The 19,007-nt window shown below is 41.6% G+C and overlaps 1 protein-coding gene across 1 annotated transcript in view; it reads right to left on the bottom strand.

Moving 5' to 3' along the window:
• Positions 1-8,762: 8,762 nt before the first annotated feature.
• Positions 8,763-19,007, bottom strand: part of LOC149146099 (uncharacterized) — a 47,135-nt gene continuing 36,890 nt past the window's right edge. The window contains exon 2 of the mRNA XM_089447844.1: positions 8,763-8,883. Coding sequence (XP_089303970.1) covers positions 8,795-8,883 — 89 coding nt within the window. The 3' untranslated portion in view covers positions 8,763-8,794. The remainder of the gene's footprint in view (positions 8,884-19,007) is intronic.

The following is a 19,007-nucleotide window of genomic DNA, read 5'->3' as shown; positions in this document are numbered from 1 at the left end:
AAAGAATGAATGACCTTTTCCTCATTTTCCTCCTTTAATCTAACCCTAATTGACTTTTGGGTGATCCCTAAATCCAATGGCTGAAATAAATTTAGATCTATGGCTGAGATTAAATGCTCATTTAAATCTCACTTTCTATTTTTTTAATTCACCCCACTTTAATAAAGACCCACTTAATCATTTATTTCCAAAGTCACTTTTCCTTTCTAATTTTACATTGACTTTAATAAAGTCACTTTAAAATTAGACTTTAGTAACTTTATCACTTAAAGTCACTTTTAAATTATATTTAACTTTATAAAAATTATAAAGTCACTTTAGGAGAAAAATTAAATTCTTTTGGACACTTTTCCCTAGGCCAAAGATCAAAGCCTTAGGGAACCACCTGTCCTCCGATACCAAAATTCAACACAAATAAGGGTTAGAAATAATTTACAAAATTATTTACAAAATATTGACAAATATACAATGTTTGCAAATTATTTATTTTGAGAAATAAATTATGAATAATGTCAATGGATAAATGTATTTTTTGAAAAGTTAGAATATTTTTTGGCAAAGTTAGAATACCATATAAAAATTCATAGCACCCAAACACAGTCAAATCTTTCCCACAGTCTGTGAACTTGGAGCCCAACGGCTAGTGTACCTGCAGATCTCTATAATTTTTCTCAAATCGAATCGTTAGATCATATGGTGAATCAAATCACCTAAGATAAAAATTATTTTTTACCAATAGAATGTCTTATCACTGACAAATGAAATAACAATTCATATAACAATGTAGCACAATATAGGATTAGCACATAACTAAAACATGCCACAAATCAATGGAACAAGAACACCATGAACTGAACCCCAAAGTCTTTCTATTATGATATTAAAACGTTCCCAACGAAGCAATGGCTCAATACCAGCATCACAAATTTTACATCATCCAGAGATATCCACAGATCAGAATATGACATGAGAAAGAATATCGCTTATATTTATATAGAAATCATCCAAGTGGAAAATAACGACTAGTTGGTTTGGTCCCCGTCAAAATAACTTGACAGCTGATAATAATTTGATCATCTTTTAATTTTTGTCGTCGAAAATATTTATTTTGAATAAAAATTCGAATTATTCTTAAAACCCATTTTTAATTAATTCAAAAAATAATATTTTGAATTAATTTCCTCAAAAATTTGACTTTGACTTAACCACCAAAGCCCAAGTGCTTAATTTTTCTTAAAATAACCATTTTTGCTTTGGTGGGGGCCTCCAAAAATTGACTTCTTTTTGACCTATGAATTTTTTTATTATTTTCCACTTGGAGAAATATAAATTTCTCTATAATTATTTTTTTACTCTAAATTAATTAATTTTCTGGCTTACGAATTTTATTTTATTTTTTGTAAGCTTGGCAAGACCTTTTCATTCATATTCTTCGAAAAGCAAGTTACAACCATAAATCAAGTAGTTCAGTGGCCTCAACCTGCCCGGAGGGAAACCAGGTATGTTGGCCACCGAACAACATTATAAGCCATCCAAAAACATAAGAGTGTAAGATTGTCTAATAGTACCTTACAGACTGGATGTCTTGAATCCTTCTAAGATCTAAGTAGCTTAAACATAACATCATAGTTGGGAGATTCGCCATATAGTGTTAATCAAAATTTAAACAAAAACAAAGCCAAGCATACTGCTTTCATCGAAGGTATCCGCGAGAGTTGGATCTTTCGCACTCAAACCAGGTAATTTAAATAGGGGGAGGCACATAATGTGTTTCCCAATGCGGCTAAGGTGGACATTCTGCTGCTGGATTTGAAACTAAACAAGTTGAAAGGAATTTCCTGAAGGTCATGATCAGACTTAACAAAGCCAGTTGGATGGTTCATTATGGCTTTGGCCACAATGTTCTTCATTAACCAGTAGAGGTAAACAGTATGCTTGTATTGAGAAGTACGACCTTTGGAGTGGCCAAGGTCGGGAACCAAGTCTCTCCAATCTTCCAATTGAATCTCAGCTTCCGCCTATTGGTTAAGTTTTGTCTCCCAATTTGAGATAAGCTGACAAACCTGTGATGGGGTGCCTGTCTGATAGGGTTGGGAAACATCGTGGATTAGCCTAGAGGCAGATTTGCGGCCCCTACCCCTCGACTGGTGGGGCTAGGCTTGACTATTTGCACCTCGCCTCCCAACATTTCTTTCACGACCTCGACTGCCCCTCGCCGAGGAGCCCAAACTAGAGAAAGGACGAACCATACTGCCACTTAAGTAACCTGTATGGGAATGCAAAACCCTATAATAAATGGCCAAGGCCTCGAGCATGAAGCAGTCAGACAACTTGAGGTCCTGACAATTACACAGTAAGTGAATAGCTGGCAAGTTATCACAGCATAAAGGCATAGAATACTGAGCGTTAGGCCAAAAACCAAGAATTGAACTGAGAATGAGATGGGTCTGCCTGCAAAGGTCGAAAACAACATACCTAGGCTCCCCGAGCCCTCTTAAGACCAGACACAAAAGTAAAACAAGAGGAACCATACGCAGGAAACCCTAAATCTTACATACTTTCAGAGACAGCGAATGGACCAAACTACGAGCACAAACATCTAAACATGTGACATATAAAAAGCTCCATGCCAAAGAAATACAATACATCCCCATGCGAGATAGTAATATTCCAAAAAGGACAAAAACAATTACATAGAAAGTAGACCGCTGATAATAAAACCCAGAGTGATCCTTCCATAATTCTCGACAAAGTTTCCAAATGCTTGCAAGTTCCAAATTATATAAACTTCCTCATTGAATTGACACAGGAGTATAGGTCGCAGGGGGCGAGTGATAAGAAGGGCGAAGAGAAATAACATACCGGTGACTTGAAACATGAAGCGAGAGGAACCAGCAACACCAAGGTGACCAACCGTGAAATCCTCCCTCTCGAACAACTTTGCGCAACCCAGGAGCACTAAACTGGTACCAGACACCAAAACAACGTAGCAATCGCCTGAGAATGAGGAATGACCATCACCCAATGTCCGCGATAAGGTGTCAGTCTGACCAGTCCTTCTTGCATTAACTAGTTTCATGTGTGATGCCACATGACCATCTTGACCAAACGTGCGAGGGTTGTGGTTAAGCCGCCATGTGGCCCTTGCGGCTTTAGCCTTACACATGACCCAGATCCCGACAAAACCTATTTGCTGGAACACACCTCGATCAGGAAGGCTTAGGATTTAATTCTAATTTAGCCACAAAAATTAATTAATTGACACGAAGAGATTAATATTTTTCCACCCTCAAATACTTTAGCCATGGTGTCTAAATATGAGGGACCATGCACTAAAATATTGTTTACATTAGATATTATAAATAATTCAACCCTCAAAGGGGGAATACACATTCGCATATAGACCGTCATGACATTACCCAATTATGCGACACAATATTATCTAGTATAAACCAAGTGATTTGTAATAAAATAATTTAGCCAAATAGCTTAAGTTATTTCCAAACCACTTTTACAAAGACTCGATATAACACTAGGACCCACCTAAGACCTTGTCAATGCGAAAATTTGATTACCTGAATCACCACTGCAGAAAATGATTAAGTTCCTTCTATTTGTTAATTACTAAACAAATTATTTACTATTTCCTATGGTAAACATCGAAACTAATACACTGCAGTCTTCACCAATTAAATTATAAGCGGAAATAAGAAACTAAGCAAGAGGGAAATACACAACACATTACACCGTTGTTTTTGGACAAAAGTCCCTGGAAAAACCCAATGCGGGAAAACCGATGCAGCAGCTGAGGGTTTTATTATTAAGCAGTAGCAATTCTAAGTACAATTCATTAGATGCCCAACTGGATATCTGATACAGAGAGAAACTGGGCAAAAAGAGTAGTGAGATGATCTCACCCTGTCACTGGAAGAACCGACACTAATCTACGTTGGAGGTAAGCCTTTGCACTTCCTCTGCGCAGAACTACGTCAAGCCTACGCAATCACTGTGTCACTGCAGTTGGGACTACGCTGCACCTCCTTTTGATCCTCTGTTGATTGAAAACTTCATCTCTCAGGGCTCCCAATCTCACACCCCAATTCTGGCACTAGATCCTCACTGTTCCTCAGCAGAATTTCGATCTTCCTCTGAAGCTCTGCGTTGCCACAGTGTAGCTTTGCGTCAGCCTATTTGGACGTCTCTTCGCCCACTCTGCCTTGTACCCTCATGTCCAGTAAAACTTCCCCCGGAAACTATCTGTGCCCCTCACTGCAAGAAATCTCCTCAATCAATTCTCTAACAACTGTTGTGTTGCCTTCTCTGAGAAATTTGATCTCTTGATCTCTCAGTGATATGATTTCCAAATGTCCATCAAGCCTCTTCTTATAATCCTCTCGTTGATCAATCAACGACCCAGATTAGATTCTAATCAATGGCTCAGATCATTTTGGCTTGATTCTCAGCCTCTTCTAGAAGTTTCACCCTCAGTTTGATTAATACCCTTTAATTATTTTAATTTCCTAAGTTTAGACTTAGGCACCTATTAAAAATAATTAATTATTTTAATAAAACTGTCTCTGGTTGGAATTTCACAAAATGATTTTTGGGCATTGTGAAATACATGTGTCCTAGCCTCCCTGCAAATTTTGAGGGTTAGAGCACATTCGATGCTACCAGAAATCAACACTCCTTAGCGAGGAATGTGCTCTAGTAATGCAAATTGTTGAAGCATCACCCTTCTCTGTAACATCTCCCTCTGCGTTGTTGATGTCTGACATTGTTACCCACCAACTATTGCGCAAATGTTGCATCTGTACTGCTACTGACCCTGCAACTTCCAACATTGCATCTGTACTACAGCCCTCATAAGTTTTGCATCTATGTTATTGCTGGCACTGCCACTGCCATCATTGCATCTGCACTGCAAGCTTCTCCAACTGTTATTTCTATTGCATCAGGCTTCAGCAACGAAAAATCATCCAAAATTATTGAACAAGTGTTCAGCATGATGCATCTATTGCTGGAGTTCTGACTAATGCTAGTCTTTGCGCTGTTGCTGACTCTACACTATGCCAACTGCACTGCTACCAATTCTGCTCTGCGTTGCTAAGTCTCTATCGCTCCTAGCCATTGCAACTGTCAGTTTGGCACTCCTCTGCACCAACTAACACTGGTCCATCCTGCTACTTCTGATCTAGGCTCCCGTAGCAAGGTATTGATCCAAGAGGTGGACTCCTCAAGGATCCTGCCCATCTGCAGTTCTTTCGAACTATAGTACTAGATCGCCCCACCTCTCCCCTGGAGGTATTCGGGCAACCATGGCAAACTTCTCCTCCTCGATCTTTGTGGATGCAGCCTTCGAATCATGCTTCTCGTCTTTGTCCTTCTTCTTGAGAGGACATTGTGTAGCGTAGTGACCAAGTTCACCACAGCAAAAGCACTTGATCTTCGAGACATCTTTCTTCTTCTTTCGCTGCTCTTGTTGCCCCTTTAATGCAAGGGCTGTATTTTCTTCCTCCTCCTTGGGATTCGTCCCACTGTTGTTGTTGCTATCAAGTTTGCACTTGACTAACTCTCTCCTCATCTCTTCCTACTAAAGAGCGACCCACACCTCTTCCCAATCTAGCAATCTTTCTCTGCCTAAGATGATCTAGACAAATATTTGTCATTCCTCTGAGATTGAATTCAGGGCCAGCCTCACCATCTCGATAGGCTGAGGTGTTGACCCCACAGCTGCCAACGAGTCTCAGATTTCCTGAAGCTTTGTTAGGAACGGATCAATGTGTTCCCCCTTCTGCATCTGTGTGGATCTCATCTTCTGCTCCAAGTACATCTTCTATTATTCGGAAGATCCTTCGTATAGCGTGGCCAATGCTTCCCACATTTGTGGGGCAGTATCCTTGCCGGCAATGTGACATACTACGTGATCTCTCACTCCATCGAGGATCAATCGTTTGGCCTTCGCCATTTCAGCCTTGTACTTTTTGAGCGGATCTAGATCCACGGGTACAGCTACCACACTGTCGACATAGGTTTTGAGATCGTGCTCATCCAGAAGGCATGAGATCCTTGCCTTCCAGATCACATAGTTTGATGCACCCTCCAACCGATCCTGATCTCTTAACCCACTAGCTGCCATCTCTGCCAATGAAATGTCGAACTACCTCCTCTCTCCTCTGCATAGCACTAGGCTAGCCTACGCACTCTCTACTGGATTTAGTAGATTTGCTCCTCTCTGCTAATGCTCAACAATAGAGAAATCAAATTCCCTGGCTAGGAATTCTCTAAGGAAGAAATTCCCTCAACGGTGTCTCATTCCTTCTGACGCTTTTCTGCCCCAGCAACTGTTACGGAAATCTTCGTCTCACCAGAAAACTGCTTTGCGTTGAAGCTTTTGTTGCGCTGCTCCCTCTGCCGCTAACAAATATCGAACTGGAAATATTTCTCTTTACCGACTCACTCAGAGAGACTTTCCACGAAAATCTTGCCCTTCTAGCTTGGACTGCGCAATCCCTCTGGGGATTCAATTTGCTGCCTACGCAGAACTTCAACCCTCCTTCTCTTCAGCGTTGGGCTCTTCCGGTTCTGCTCTCTTGCTTCACCTACAGCTCTGAAACCATGTGAAAATTCGATTACCCGAATCACCACTACAACAACTAATTAAGTTCCTTCTATTTATTAATTACTGAACAAATTATTTACTGTTTCCTACAGTAAACACCAAAACTAATACACTGCAGTTTTCACCAATTAAATTATAAGCGGAAACAAGAAACTAAGCAAGAAAGAATTACACAACACTGACATCGTTGTTTTTGGACAAAAGTCCCCGAAAAAACCCAATGCAGGAAAACCGGTGCAACAACTGAGGGTTTTATTATTAAACAGTAGCAATTATGAGTACAATTTATTCGATGCCCAACTGGCTATCCAATACAAAGGGAAACTAGGCAAAAAGAGTAGTGAGATGATCTCACACTGTCACTGGAGGAACCGACATTGATCTGCGTTGGAGGTGAGCCTTTGCGCAGTATTGCGTCAAGCCTACGCAATCACTGTCACTACAGCTAGGACTGCGTTGCACCTCCTTCTAATCCTCTGTTGGCTGGAAACTTCAGCGCTCAGGCCTCCCAGTGTCACACCCCAACTCCAGCACTAGATCTTCATTGTTCCTCAGCAGAATTTTGATCTTCCTCTGAAGCTCTGTGCTACCACAACATAACTCTACGTGGCCCTGTGTCAGCCTCTCTGGACGTCTCTCTACCCTCTCTACCTTGTACTCTCCGGTCTAGGAAAACTTCCCCCGGAAACTATCCCTGCCTCCCACTGAAAGAAATCTCCTCAACCAATTCTCTAGCAACTGTTGCACTGCCTTCTCTGAAAAAGTCGATCTCTTGATCTCTCTCTGATGTGATTTCCAAATGCCCATCAAGCCTCTTCTTATAATCCTCTCATTAATCAATCAACGGCCCATATTAGATTCTAATCAATGGCTCAGATCATTTTGACTTGATCATCATCTTTTTCTAGAAATTTCACTCTCAGTTTGATTAATACCCTTTAATTATTTTAATTTCTTAAGTTTAGACTTATGCACCCATTATAAATGATTAATTATTTTAATAAAACTATCTTTGTGTGGAATTTTCCAAAATGATTTTTGGGTATTGCGGAATACATGTGTCCTAGCCTCCCTGCAAATTTTGAGGCTTAGAGCACATCCGATGCTACCAAAAATCAACAGTCAATGAATTCTACTCTAGCTTTGGGGTTTAAGTTGGAGGAAAAACTCTGTTGATTATATGTGTTTAGAAACATACATAATTCAGTGAGGTTAAGAAATCTCCTAAAATGAAACGCGTTGCCAAAATCAAAGGCTTACCTAAGTGTTGTTACATAATTAAGCAGTCACACTAGCATCATTTACAACATAACTTGCAGAAAATTGGGTTTACAATGATATAACAATTGGCTGGCTAATGATTCTGATCCTTGAGAAAAAATAGTATACTGCTTCCTTGGACTTGTGACAAAATTGGTACAACACCTCCCACAGCTACCCAAAAATAACTATTAACCTTAAGTCAAACAAACAAATCAATTAGGATTTGTCACATAAAAATCATAGATTTTCCTTCTAGAAACAATAAGTCAATTTACAATCTGTTTTAGTGATCTTATTCGCTGAGATTTCAGAATTAAATCAGACTTCCAAAATGCCTTTCCCAGAAATATAAAACAGTAGTAAACCAATGCTAGATCTAGCAAAATCAGGCAAGACTTTATAAAACAACGATTTGCTTCTATGATCAATGAACCAACTTAATACATGTGTTTAAGGTTCAAATGACTCAACAATGCAATCTTTTCCAAGGGTTTTATCAGCTGTGAATTTCAGATTTACCTAAACAGAAAACTAAAATGAAATTCTGAGATTTTTTGTGGTTAGTTTAAAGGAAGATCAATGCCTTGACATGTTTGGGCTATGGCGTCATGCATGCAACTTCAGAGGACAAGTCGTCTTTAAGAGATCTAGAGGCTGATTTGGCTATAAAATAGAAGCTTCTAGCACCCCCAGATTTGGCAAGCAAGATATTTCAAGTTAGTGGAATGAAAGGGGCTCTATGGTGACCTCCACAACCAAATTGATCCAAAAGGGTCTTTATCTAAAGATAAAAACCATGCATTTGCTCACAAAAGGACATATGGGGCATGAGTTTCTTCTCTTTAAGACAAAGTAACAAATAGGATTTAGAATTACCTCTTCCAATGTAGCAAGGCTGATCCTTTGTGGCTACCAAATCAACTTTGACAATCCAAATATGCACCAAGAATATTCGCCACACATATACCACCAAAGTTGTATATCCACTTCCAAACAAGCTTTAGACAAGGAAAAGAACAATTTTATTCCAAAAGCTTTCAACAACATTACAATTGAACGAACTTCTTATTTATATATCTATAGCTCAACAACTCCATCAATAAAATAGTAATAGCAATAGATCAATAACTAAGCCTATATCTATGCTCAAAAAACTAATATCCTACAACTAACTTGAGAGGAGAAATCAACAACAATACAATATGCTGGACTAATGCCGCACGTACAAAATCCATCCAATCAATAGGTCAAGAAGGTGGACACCCTCCTCAAAATGATGAGTAGATATGGTCAAATCATAACAAATTCTGTAATGTTCCAAAATAAGAAAAACAATGATATGCAAGCAAATAGCAAATTTACACCACAGAAATTTTAAAACAATTTAGTAAACACCCAGAACAATCAGAAATATGGAAGCAACTGAGCCATTTTATTATAATTGGTGCAAGAGTATAAATATATGGAAGGAATGCAATTGGGCTTGCCTTTTTGGCCAGTGGAGCAATGCCCAGGGGAAGCAACGATAACCCAAAAACTGTCTAACTGCTGCTCTGGGGCCCCAACAAATCTGCACTGTTTGCTGCAAAGATATGGTTGAAAACCCCACTTCCGGTGCTCAGAAAATTCTGCAAAATTATTTCTGAGCTCCTTGTCAAAAACCAGAAATGTTTTGGCCTTATTTTGACCTCCCAAAATTGACCCCCAAAAGGCATTGCGCAATCCCCAACAATTCTACATTGTCTACTACAAAGATATGACTGAAAAACCCACCTTCGGTGCTTAGAAAATTCTGCAAATTTATATCTAGGCTCCTCAGGCAAAACCCACAGAAATGGTTTGGCCTGATTTTGAACTTCCAAAATCGACCCCCAAAATTCCTACACTTTCCAATAGTTGTTGAAGCACATTCTCTATCAAACCACCAGAAAAATCCACCCCAGACACTCATGAAATGTAGCAATCAACTCCACTAATACTTCCCTTATTTCTCCTAGCAAGCAATAGCCCCAATGGCTGAAACTCTATCTCCCACGTATGCCCAGTTTCTCTCTTCTGCGCTGGCCACAGAGTCTGCAAAATCACTCATGAATATTGTTGTCACTTTCAGCCCTCAAACTCACCCAATAGCCAACAAATCTATTGATCCTTCTCTTAATTTCTCTCGGCAATAGCCCTCCGGAAGAACGCTGCAATGGCCACACTAGATCCACTACTGTGTCCTCCAAAAATACGCATTGTTCGAGCGAACTGAATACAAATGCTGGAAATATCTCTACAAATCTCCTCCGGATAATAATTAATGAACCTCTCTAGGGTGGCACTCGAAGTCCCCCAAAGAAAGGGTGAGTTATCCGCTTGGAAAACTCTTGCTAAACAAGTGACCTAGCTAAACAACTCGAGCAACGGAATCAAATGTGATAAGCCAAGAATGTCAAATGAAGTGTGTTGTCTTCCTTTTATAACTTTCATGGAGCCTTTCTTCCTGCCTTTTCTTCCCTCTCATGCATTTCAAAACATTGGCTTAGGGAGTGCATATTTCTTATGTGGGTTGTCCCCACATATCATTAACAAAACAAAATAAAATAAAATTAATTTTCCTCTAACTCCTAAGTCTTCTATCAAAAATCAAATGGGCTCCGTATTCACCAAAATTGGCCCCCAAAATGTAGAAATAAATTATTTTCGAAAATAATTTAGGAAGGGACATTACAATCCTCCCTGCCAAAAATTGTTTGTCCTCAAGCAATGCCTAAACAAGTGCCTCGCTAACTATTGATCACCACTGTAACCACCAATAATACCAGGGTCCCAAATGTATCATTGAGTCATCCCCAATCTCAACATTGTCCCGACATGAAGGAATCCCTCGATACTAGGATCCCAAGCCATTCTAATCAATGTAAAACACACCTTGCTCCACTTGCTATCCAACCAGATACAGGTACCAAAAGCCCTCTGCATACTAGCAATAAGTAGAGCATCATTATAATGTAGGACTCTGCCCAACTCCCCATGAAATTTCCCTTCTGAGTAGTCCATCTCATGCACTCTAAGAGTAAACTCCTGAAGATGCAATCCAATCCTGGTGGGATTGAACCCTCGTCTACCCAGGCCTCCCCTGATCTCCTCCTATCGATCACCCTGCCACATCGGTGAAGTTCCCCACACCATCAATGAATCACTAAAACCAAATGGAAGATCTAAATGACCCTCCCCTGTAGAAACGAGCTCACCTCTACGAGTAGTTGAACTGCTCAACCCTACTATGCCAAAATCCCCTGCCCATCGTAGAAGGAACCTATCCTGTTGACATCATGACACTCTGGTCATGATTGACTGCCTAGCATGCTCGTACCAGAGCCTCCTCTCCCATAACTCTCGGCCATAATCTATGCAATGATCGAGGCTAGGCCCATCCCGCCAAAGTGACTCAACAGAGCCAGTGCTTATCACTCCATGGCTATCTCCAATCCTAAGCAACAATTTGCCTCATCCTATGATGAGGGCTTCAATGATCCCCCATGTGTCTGCCTGTGAATGAATCAGTCCGCCTGTTATCCCGATCATGCTCACTTAGCAGTGGAGTATCCCACCAATCCACTAGATCCCTGGATCCCATAACCATATCGGAGGTCCACAACACCCAATCCTCTTTGCCTGTCGTTGTGATATGCTGCTAGCTGTTGGGACCCCTCTATGCCCTGTCTCTGCCTCTTGTAGGTACCCAATAGGTAGGCACCGAGCATCAAGAACCTATGTCGTGAATATCCAACTACTTTGTACTTGCCAAATCACACAGTGAGATCTGTTATCCCAGCTTGTGATGATGTGCCCAGGTACTGCTGGAAGCCTAAGCATCATCTTGCAAACAAGGACTACCGTCCTCAGTACCTCATGCTCACCTAACTCCTCGAGTTGTCCAGCTGAAAAAGCACCATGTAACTCCCTCTCGGTCACCTCCCCAAGTGTGAGCTGAAGGGTGGAACATATGCTACCTCGACAATCAACCATGCCATCCCTAAGCCTGTAACCGTCAACTCATGCACCTACCAAGTGTCTCAACTGGAGAGTCTCCTCTCGACCCATGACACACGGTGTCTCATCCAACTGCCTAGGGTGAGCCTCCCATGCCCTGCTGCCTGAATGGAGAGTGTCAAAGGGCAACAACCAAACCCTTTGCGACTGTAAGCAACATTGGAGGATGATGGGTGGGTATGTCCCAAAGAGTATGATCAAGAGTCTGCCGGAATGCTCAAGAGTAATCCTACAGACGACCCTCTCTCTGCCTCGGATCTGCTGATAACCCCCTCGAGGCCCTGCCTCCACTAAACATGGTGTCCCCAGATGCTCAACAATGTCCTCATCAATCCTAGGTGAGTTGCGTCCAATGGTACACCTATTGTCCTTGTCCATAAGTCTCCCTGGAGGCAATGCTCCAAGAGCCCGCTGCGCCACATCATGTGTCACTGCATACCACCAAGTACCACTGCACTCCTCGACATGCCACTGTACGCCACAACCTGTCCCTGTACACCACTGGATACCCCCGGCTACGGCTATACCATCCTGTGTCACTGCACTTGTTACTCCCCGCACATCCTCAATGTGATGCAAGTCACTCCTTGTTAAATTCAGGCATGTTCTATGCTTAGCGCAATTTAATTCAATTTTTCATATTAGCCCAATATCAATATTCAGATTAGCAATCACATCAGCATGATAGTAAAGTGCAGATAGAACATAAACATAAACAGTGGAAAACAAGCCAAGACAAGAGGACACAAGATGTGGCACCAGCCAGGGACAAACCCCATTGTGGGGAAACCCTTGATCAATTCTTCTTATATTCTTCAATAGTTCAGCAGAGAGAGAGAGATAGTACAAATATACAAATTTGATATTTTGTGACAACAGTATTAAAGCCTTGACCAGAGAGGTCAAACAGGACTGAATCTTTTATGCAAGTGGCATCAACAAGATGCTCATCAAACTGAGCCAAACATAGTCAAATCTTGACCCAAGAAATCTCCCAGAATTCTGATGTCTTCTTGTTGCACTAGTTGTCAATGCTTCATGAGATAGGTCTTCAACATTCAGTCCTCTTCCTTCATACAGTCAACAATGCAGGTCTTCGAGGTGAGGCTCCACCACTTGTGCAATCCTAAGAACAAGCGTTTGTTGCTGGCTATGGCCTACGGCCTAGCCCAGCAGCAAGTATGGCCTCTGGTCTTCAATCAACAAATAATATCAATGCAGCAGTGTAAGTCCTACAAGGACTTGACTCAATCTGTGTATGCTGATCTGAACTTTGGTCTAGGACAAATTTCATTAATGTAATATGATTGTAGCTTACCAGCCTTATAAATTGTCCTGATGAACAGCCTCAACACTGCACTATCACCACACTTCTAGGACACAGTCAATAAGAGACTTGATGCTGTCAACATGATGACTGGTTAGGGTACTTCTTGGTTGTAGCTTAGGGATCCAAACAACCCTTAAACAGTAGATCCTAGCTCCTCCTTTTTGCGGATTCTTCTGCCCCTCAAGAACAACACTAACATGCCCAAACAGTCCTCAAATAGGCCACATTGTCACCTACAGCAATGTGGCATTATGACAACAGCTTAGATGATTGTAACTAGGTCTCTTAGAGCTGCGTATAAGGGCTTCTCCTACTGCGGCTTAAGGCACAACTAGACAGCTGCTTGAGACCTCCATTTGCTGTGGCTGGAACCTCCTTCTTTGACTGCGGCTAGGGCAAATTAGGACTGTGGATTGATCTCTTTAGGACAATGTATAAAACTCGGCTAGGTGACCTTGATTGGACTGCAGATTAGGGCTCTCCTTAAGTGCGTATTAGAGCATTCACTGACTGTGTATTGGAGCCTTTTCTTGATAGCGTTTAGGGCTTGCACTTCACTATTAATTAGGCCTCCTCCTTGACTGCAACTAGGGCACGTTTAACTGCAGCTAGGGCTCCTCCAAGGCTGCGGCTATGTCTCCTCCTTTAGGACTACATTTAGGGCAGCATTAGCCCTTCCTTGACAGCGGATTAGGGCACAACTGAACAATAGCTTGAACTCCTAGTTTGGACTGTGGCTAGGGCATCTTATTACAGCGTATAGAACCCTTCTTGACTACGGCCAGACTGTCTCCTTTCCTCCTGCGTCTAGGGCTTCATCATCTAGACCTCTCTTGCCACCAAAACCCAAAACGAGTGGAGAGAGATCATGAGTGAAGTGAGTGACAAATGACTTGAAGTCCTCTTTTATTTATAATAAAACGTTGAGGATAGGTTGGGGTAATTTGGTTGTTGGTCGACCTTGATGAATTGTCACATAACACAAACAAATTCATATATCCATGAATACATGTCGGAATCGGATGATCTTCAGATCAATCCTACACCTCTCGGCAAGAGGAATCCAAGAAAAATATCAGTTGCGATAAATAAGAAGACCCGCATGGAGTTTGGCCCTAGTTTCCAATTTTAACACTCCTCCTACCCCATAGTGTAAACCGGAATGTTGTGGTATACCACCATGCATCTCCATGCTCCTCGCTGCATAGCCCTACACACCACTAGGTGTTATGGCCTAGGATTGGGTCTATATGCATCAGGATTCAGGCCACATCCCTCTATATAACACTGGACGCTACGACCTGACTATGTGCAATCTTGTGTACCACTGCCTACTGTCATACCACCCTGTAACATATGGTATCTCGCATGTGCCAAAGTGTCCGCCACTCTGCTAGTGACCCCACAATGACGCGTCATGTCCCCTTGTATATCCTGGTAGACTTGAGCACCCTAACTCCACACATGCTAGAGGGGATATCTCTGCTGTGTCGATCCTCTGTGACCCTTGAGTCCTAAACCTCAATGGGAGAACACTATCTCCATACAATATCTGGTTCGATGGCCTACCCATGCCACCTCCAACCAGCTCCTGCCAGAGAATGCTAATCATCTCGACCCATGACACGCGATGTCTCATCCAACAGCCTAGGGTGAGCCTCCCATTCCCTGCGGCCTGAATGGAGAGTGTCAAAGGGCAACAGCGAAACCCTCTGTGACTGTAAGCAACACTGGAGGATGATGGGTGGTTATGTCCCAAAGAGTATGATCAAGAGTCTGCCGAAATGCTCAAGAGTAATCCTACGGACGACCCCCTCTCTGCCTCGGATCTATTGATAACCCCCTCGAGGCTCTGCCTCCACTAAACATGGTGTCCCCAGATGCTCAATAATATCCTCATCAATCCTAGGTGAGTTGTGTCCAATGGTACACCTATTGTCCTTGTCGATAAGTCTCCCTGGAGGCAACGCTCCAAGAGCTCGTTACGTCGCATCATGTGTCATTGCGTACCATCAAGTACCACCGCACTCCTTGACATGCCACTGTAAACCGCAACATGTCCCTATACACCACTGGATACCCCCGGCTACGACTATACCATCCTGTGTCCTACTTGTGTCACTGCACTTGTCAATCCCCGCACGTCCTCAATGCGATGCAAGTCACTCCTACTACCCCACAATGTAAACCGACATGTTGTGGTATGTTACACAGCATTTTGTCACTGTCCCTGTACTCCCCATCCACGATCCTGGAGGACCTCTACAGTGAACCTCACATGTTTTCCCATCATGAAGAAACTCCCAATATGTCCCTCTTAATGAACATAATAATTCACCTTTGCATCATTTCCCAAGAATCTTTCTTTTATCCCAATTTACAAGACCGGCACTACTAACCAGTTTAAAACTAGCCCTAGCGCCGTATGGAGCGACTGAGCCATTTTTCAATAGCGCCAATCCTCTTTTGGCAAGTTTTTTAAATATGGAGTCGAAGCTTCCAACTCTAAAAGCTTCATAACGAATGTCTGGTAGATGGTTGGGCTGGATGGAGCCGAAGAAGTCAGTTTGGGCTCCTTTCCCCTATTAGGATGGAACAAACTCAAGAGATAAGACCTTCTCCCATGAGGGAAGGAAGCATCTCCCATCCATCCAAGCTATATAAACCTCTTTTTTCCCAAGCTAAACTAGTTTTGGAGTGAGTTTGAATGATCAGCAAGACATCTATAGCTTGTAGCTTTCTAGTGTATGTTTGAGGGAGAATAGTGTGTTTTGGTTTGGTTTGAGACTAGAGGGAAGAGGCCTTAAAACTTCCATTGTTGGGGCTATCCATGAGGTGCTAGCAGAAGTGTGGGAACCCGGATACGTCAAAGGAGACTAGCAACATCAAGGCATTGGTTGTAATCTCTTTCTGATTTATATGAATACAACTATTGATTGATTTCCTACATGAAGTGTTATTTTACATCTTTATGGCTTAATGTTCCTTGACCTGTTAAGTAGGTTGAATACAATATTGTATGCTATCACATTTGTTGTTGTTGTTTGTTTGCTTGTTTCAAGTATTCGAAGGAAGGAAACAAAAGATAGCTGGAGTGAGGAAGCAGGATCATCACCAAGTGGAATAGTGTTCTAAGAGGTAGGCCCTCTTAATTGATTCTAGCTTAAGGAGATTTTCCATAGATTGTTTGTTTGTGGCTAGACCCACTCTCTCAGGCTAGAGGAATTGTTTGTGTCCGCACTGAGAATTTACCTGCACCACAAATTGGCGACTCCATTGGGTAGCCAATCCTTTTGTTTGATTGATTGTCATTTTATGGTTTTGTGTGAGCTTTTCTAGTATCACCACTTCCCTTTAGTGTTCTCTGCTTTGCCTGGTTTACTGCTCCGAGCCTGAAATTTATAGTGGCAAGTCTAGTTTTAGCCTTTGAATTATTTTTTTCCTTGAATCCTCGGTCAGCGCATTTATTTTTCTGACAGTCGCGCCGATTCCTGTAGGTGAAGATCAAGTTTTCCCCTAGATCATAGCCAGTGTGTCTTTCCCTTCTGATTTTTGTCTCTCAACTTGTTTTGACTGTGTTCTCCCTGACTAGAAAGATCTTTTAGCTTGGTTTATATGCTTGTTTGATTTGCATTTTCTTCACTTGGTTTCTTGAGTTCTTGGATGGTTTATAACCCTAGGGCATCTAGGTCGTCATCCATTCACCTGTTTGTGTGCTCGCAAGTCAAGTCGATAGTCAAGGTTGCTCCTTGCATTTCGTTTGTTAGTCCTTTTGTTGCTTTGATTTCCATTTAACAAGTTTGAAAAGTTTCGTATGTCGTTTGAGCGTCTCTTTTCGGGCATAGATCACATTGCTCATCTTGTTTTTGGTTGTCTTTGCATCATTATTTTGGAAAGGAATTCTCTTTTGTGCTTTGCATTTGCCTGTAATTGATTGTATTGGAAATGTTTCATTGAAGTGTGATGTGTTTGCGAAAGATTCATTTCATCATTTCGTTGAAAAATGCATAATTCTAGTTTGTTGAATCAATATGTTACATTAGTTAGCATCATTGAAGACTAGAGTTGCATCGTCATTTGCATTGGAAAAGAAGTGAATTCTCTTTACTAGTGAAAGGACTACTTGAAGTGCATTTGATAGGAAAGTTAGGAATTGGGAAGAGTTTTTCATCATTTTGTTTTCAAAAGCGAAATAGTGAAAAGGTCATTTTTGCTTTAGATTGCTTGTTTTGTTGCATTTGAGTTTGTTTTCTACTCTCATTAGTGTAGACAATTCATCGAATTGAAAGGGTCTTGTCTCATTTAGTTGCATATAGGTGTTTTTTGAGGCACATCGATAAGGCCTGAAAACCAAAACATAATTTCAAGATAACCTCTAAAATGTATTCAATTAACCTAAGGCGCATTTGAAACCTAACGATCACAGTTAGAAGGTCTAGGCTAGAGAAGCGTTCTGGCATCTTTAAATCTAGCAATTGTCGTTCACTTCGGTACTAGACAGCGCTAGTACGTACTTGTGCTCCCCGTACTGTCGTGTATATAAAGGGAGACCCCACTAGGTTGCAATCCTTTATCCATAGGAAGCGGAGTATGCCGCCTTGTAAACGTAATACACCGAACACAGCATTGGGGGAGATTGTCTGCCTGTACTTCTTGGTTCGCCAGGAAGTATTCTGCAGTTCACGGTTACCTGGTAATCCTTTTTGCCTAGATCATCCTGAGTAGTCATTTTGATCTTTTTGACTCCTTAAATATAAAAGATCACCCGAGCGCTTGTCCTTTCAAGCTCATTTCAAACCAAAAGTGATAGAGTCACCTTTGCTTCTTTCTCGACTCTTAAAACATGAAAGAGCACCAGTTTTTTTTGCGTCTTAAAAAATTGTTGCCCACAATCATATAACATCCCTCTTACAGATTGGGTGTCGAATATCATACCGGTGACAAAGAAACAAGGCATTATTCGCGTTTGCGTCGATTACCGTGATCTCAATCGTGCCCGTCCTAAGGATAATTACCCCACTCCCTTCATTGACGAAATCATTGATGAATGTGTTGGGAGTGAATTCTTTTCTTTTATGGACGGTTTTTCTAGTTACAACCAGATAAACATTATGCCAGCTGATCAAGATAAGACAACCTTTATCTGTCCGTGGGGGACCTTCACGTATAAAAAGCTCCCTTTTGGCCTTAAGAATGTTGGGGCCACATTTCAGAGAGTGATGTCTTATGCGTTCCACGACATTCGAAACATCATTCAACCTTACTTGGATGATCTCCCCACTCATTCTCGTAAATGCCATGATCACCTGATCATCTCTAACAAAATTTTCTTCGTTGTAGACACTACAACATTCGATTGAATCCGCATAAATGTGTCTTCTGCGTCGAATCTGGACAACTCCTCGCTTTATCGTTTCGAAAGAAGGCATTCGCCTTGATCCTCTTAAAGTCAAGGCCATAGTTAATTTACCCCCTCCATCTTCATTGCATCAACTGCAGAGTCTGCAGGGAAAATCAAATTTCCTTTGTTGTTTCATACCGAACTATGTTGAGCTAGCTTCAGGGTTCACTTGGTTGCTCAAGAAAGGAACCCCGTTTGTTTGGGATGAGGCTGCCCAAAAGTCTTTCGATGACCTAAAGGTTGTCCTCATCAATGCTCCTTTACTGCACCCCCCGAACTATCATCGCGATTACTTCCTTTATCTAGCTGCAGCCTCTAGTACCATCGCTATGGTGCTAGTACAAGACGATGAC

Source organism: Pinus tabuliformis, chromosome X (assembly GCF_031772625.1).
Source record: "Pinus tabuliformis cultivar Carrire ecotype Pingquan chromosome X, CPIR1, whole genome shotgun sequence".
Taxonomy (NCBI): Eukaryota; Viridiplantae; Streptophyta; class Pinopsida; order Pinales; family Pinaceae; genus Pinus; species Pinus tabuliformis.
Note: the sequence above shows the minus strand (reverse complement) of the source record. Positions and strands in the feature narration are given on the sequence as shown.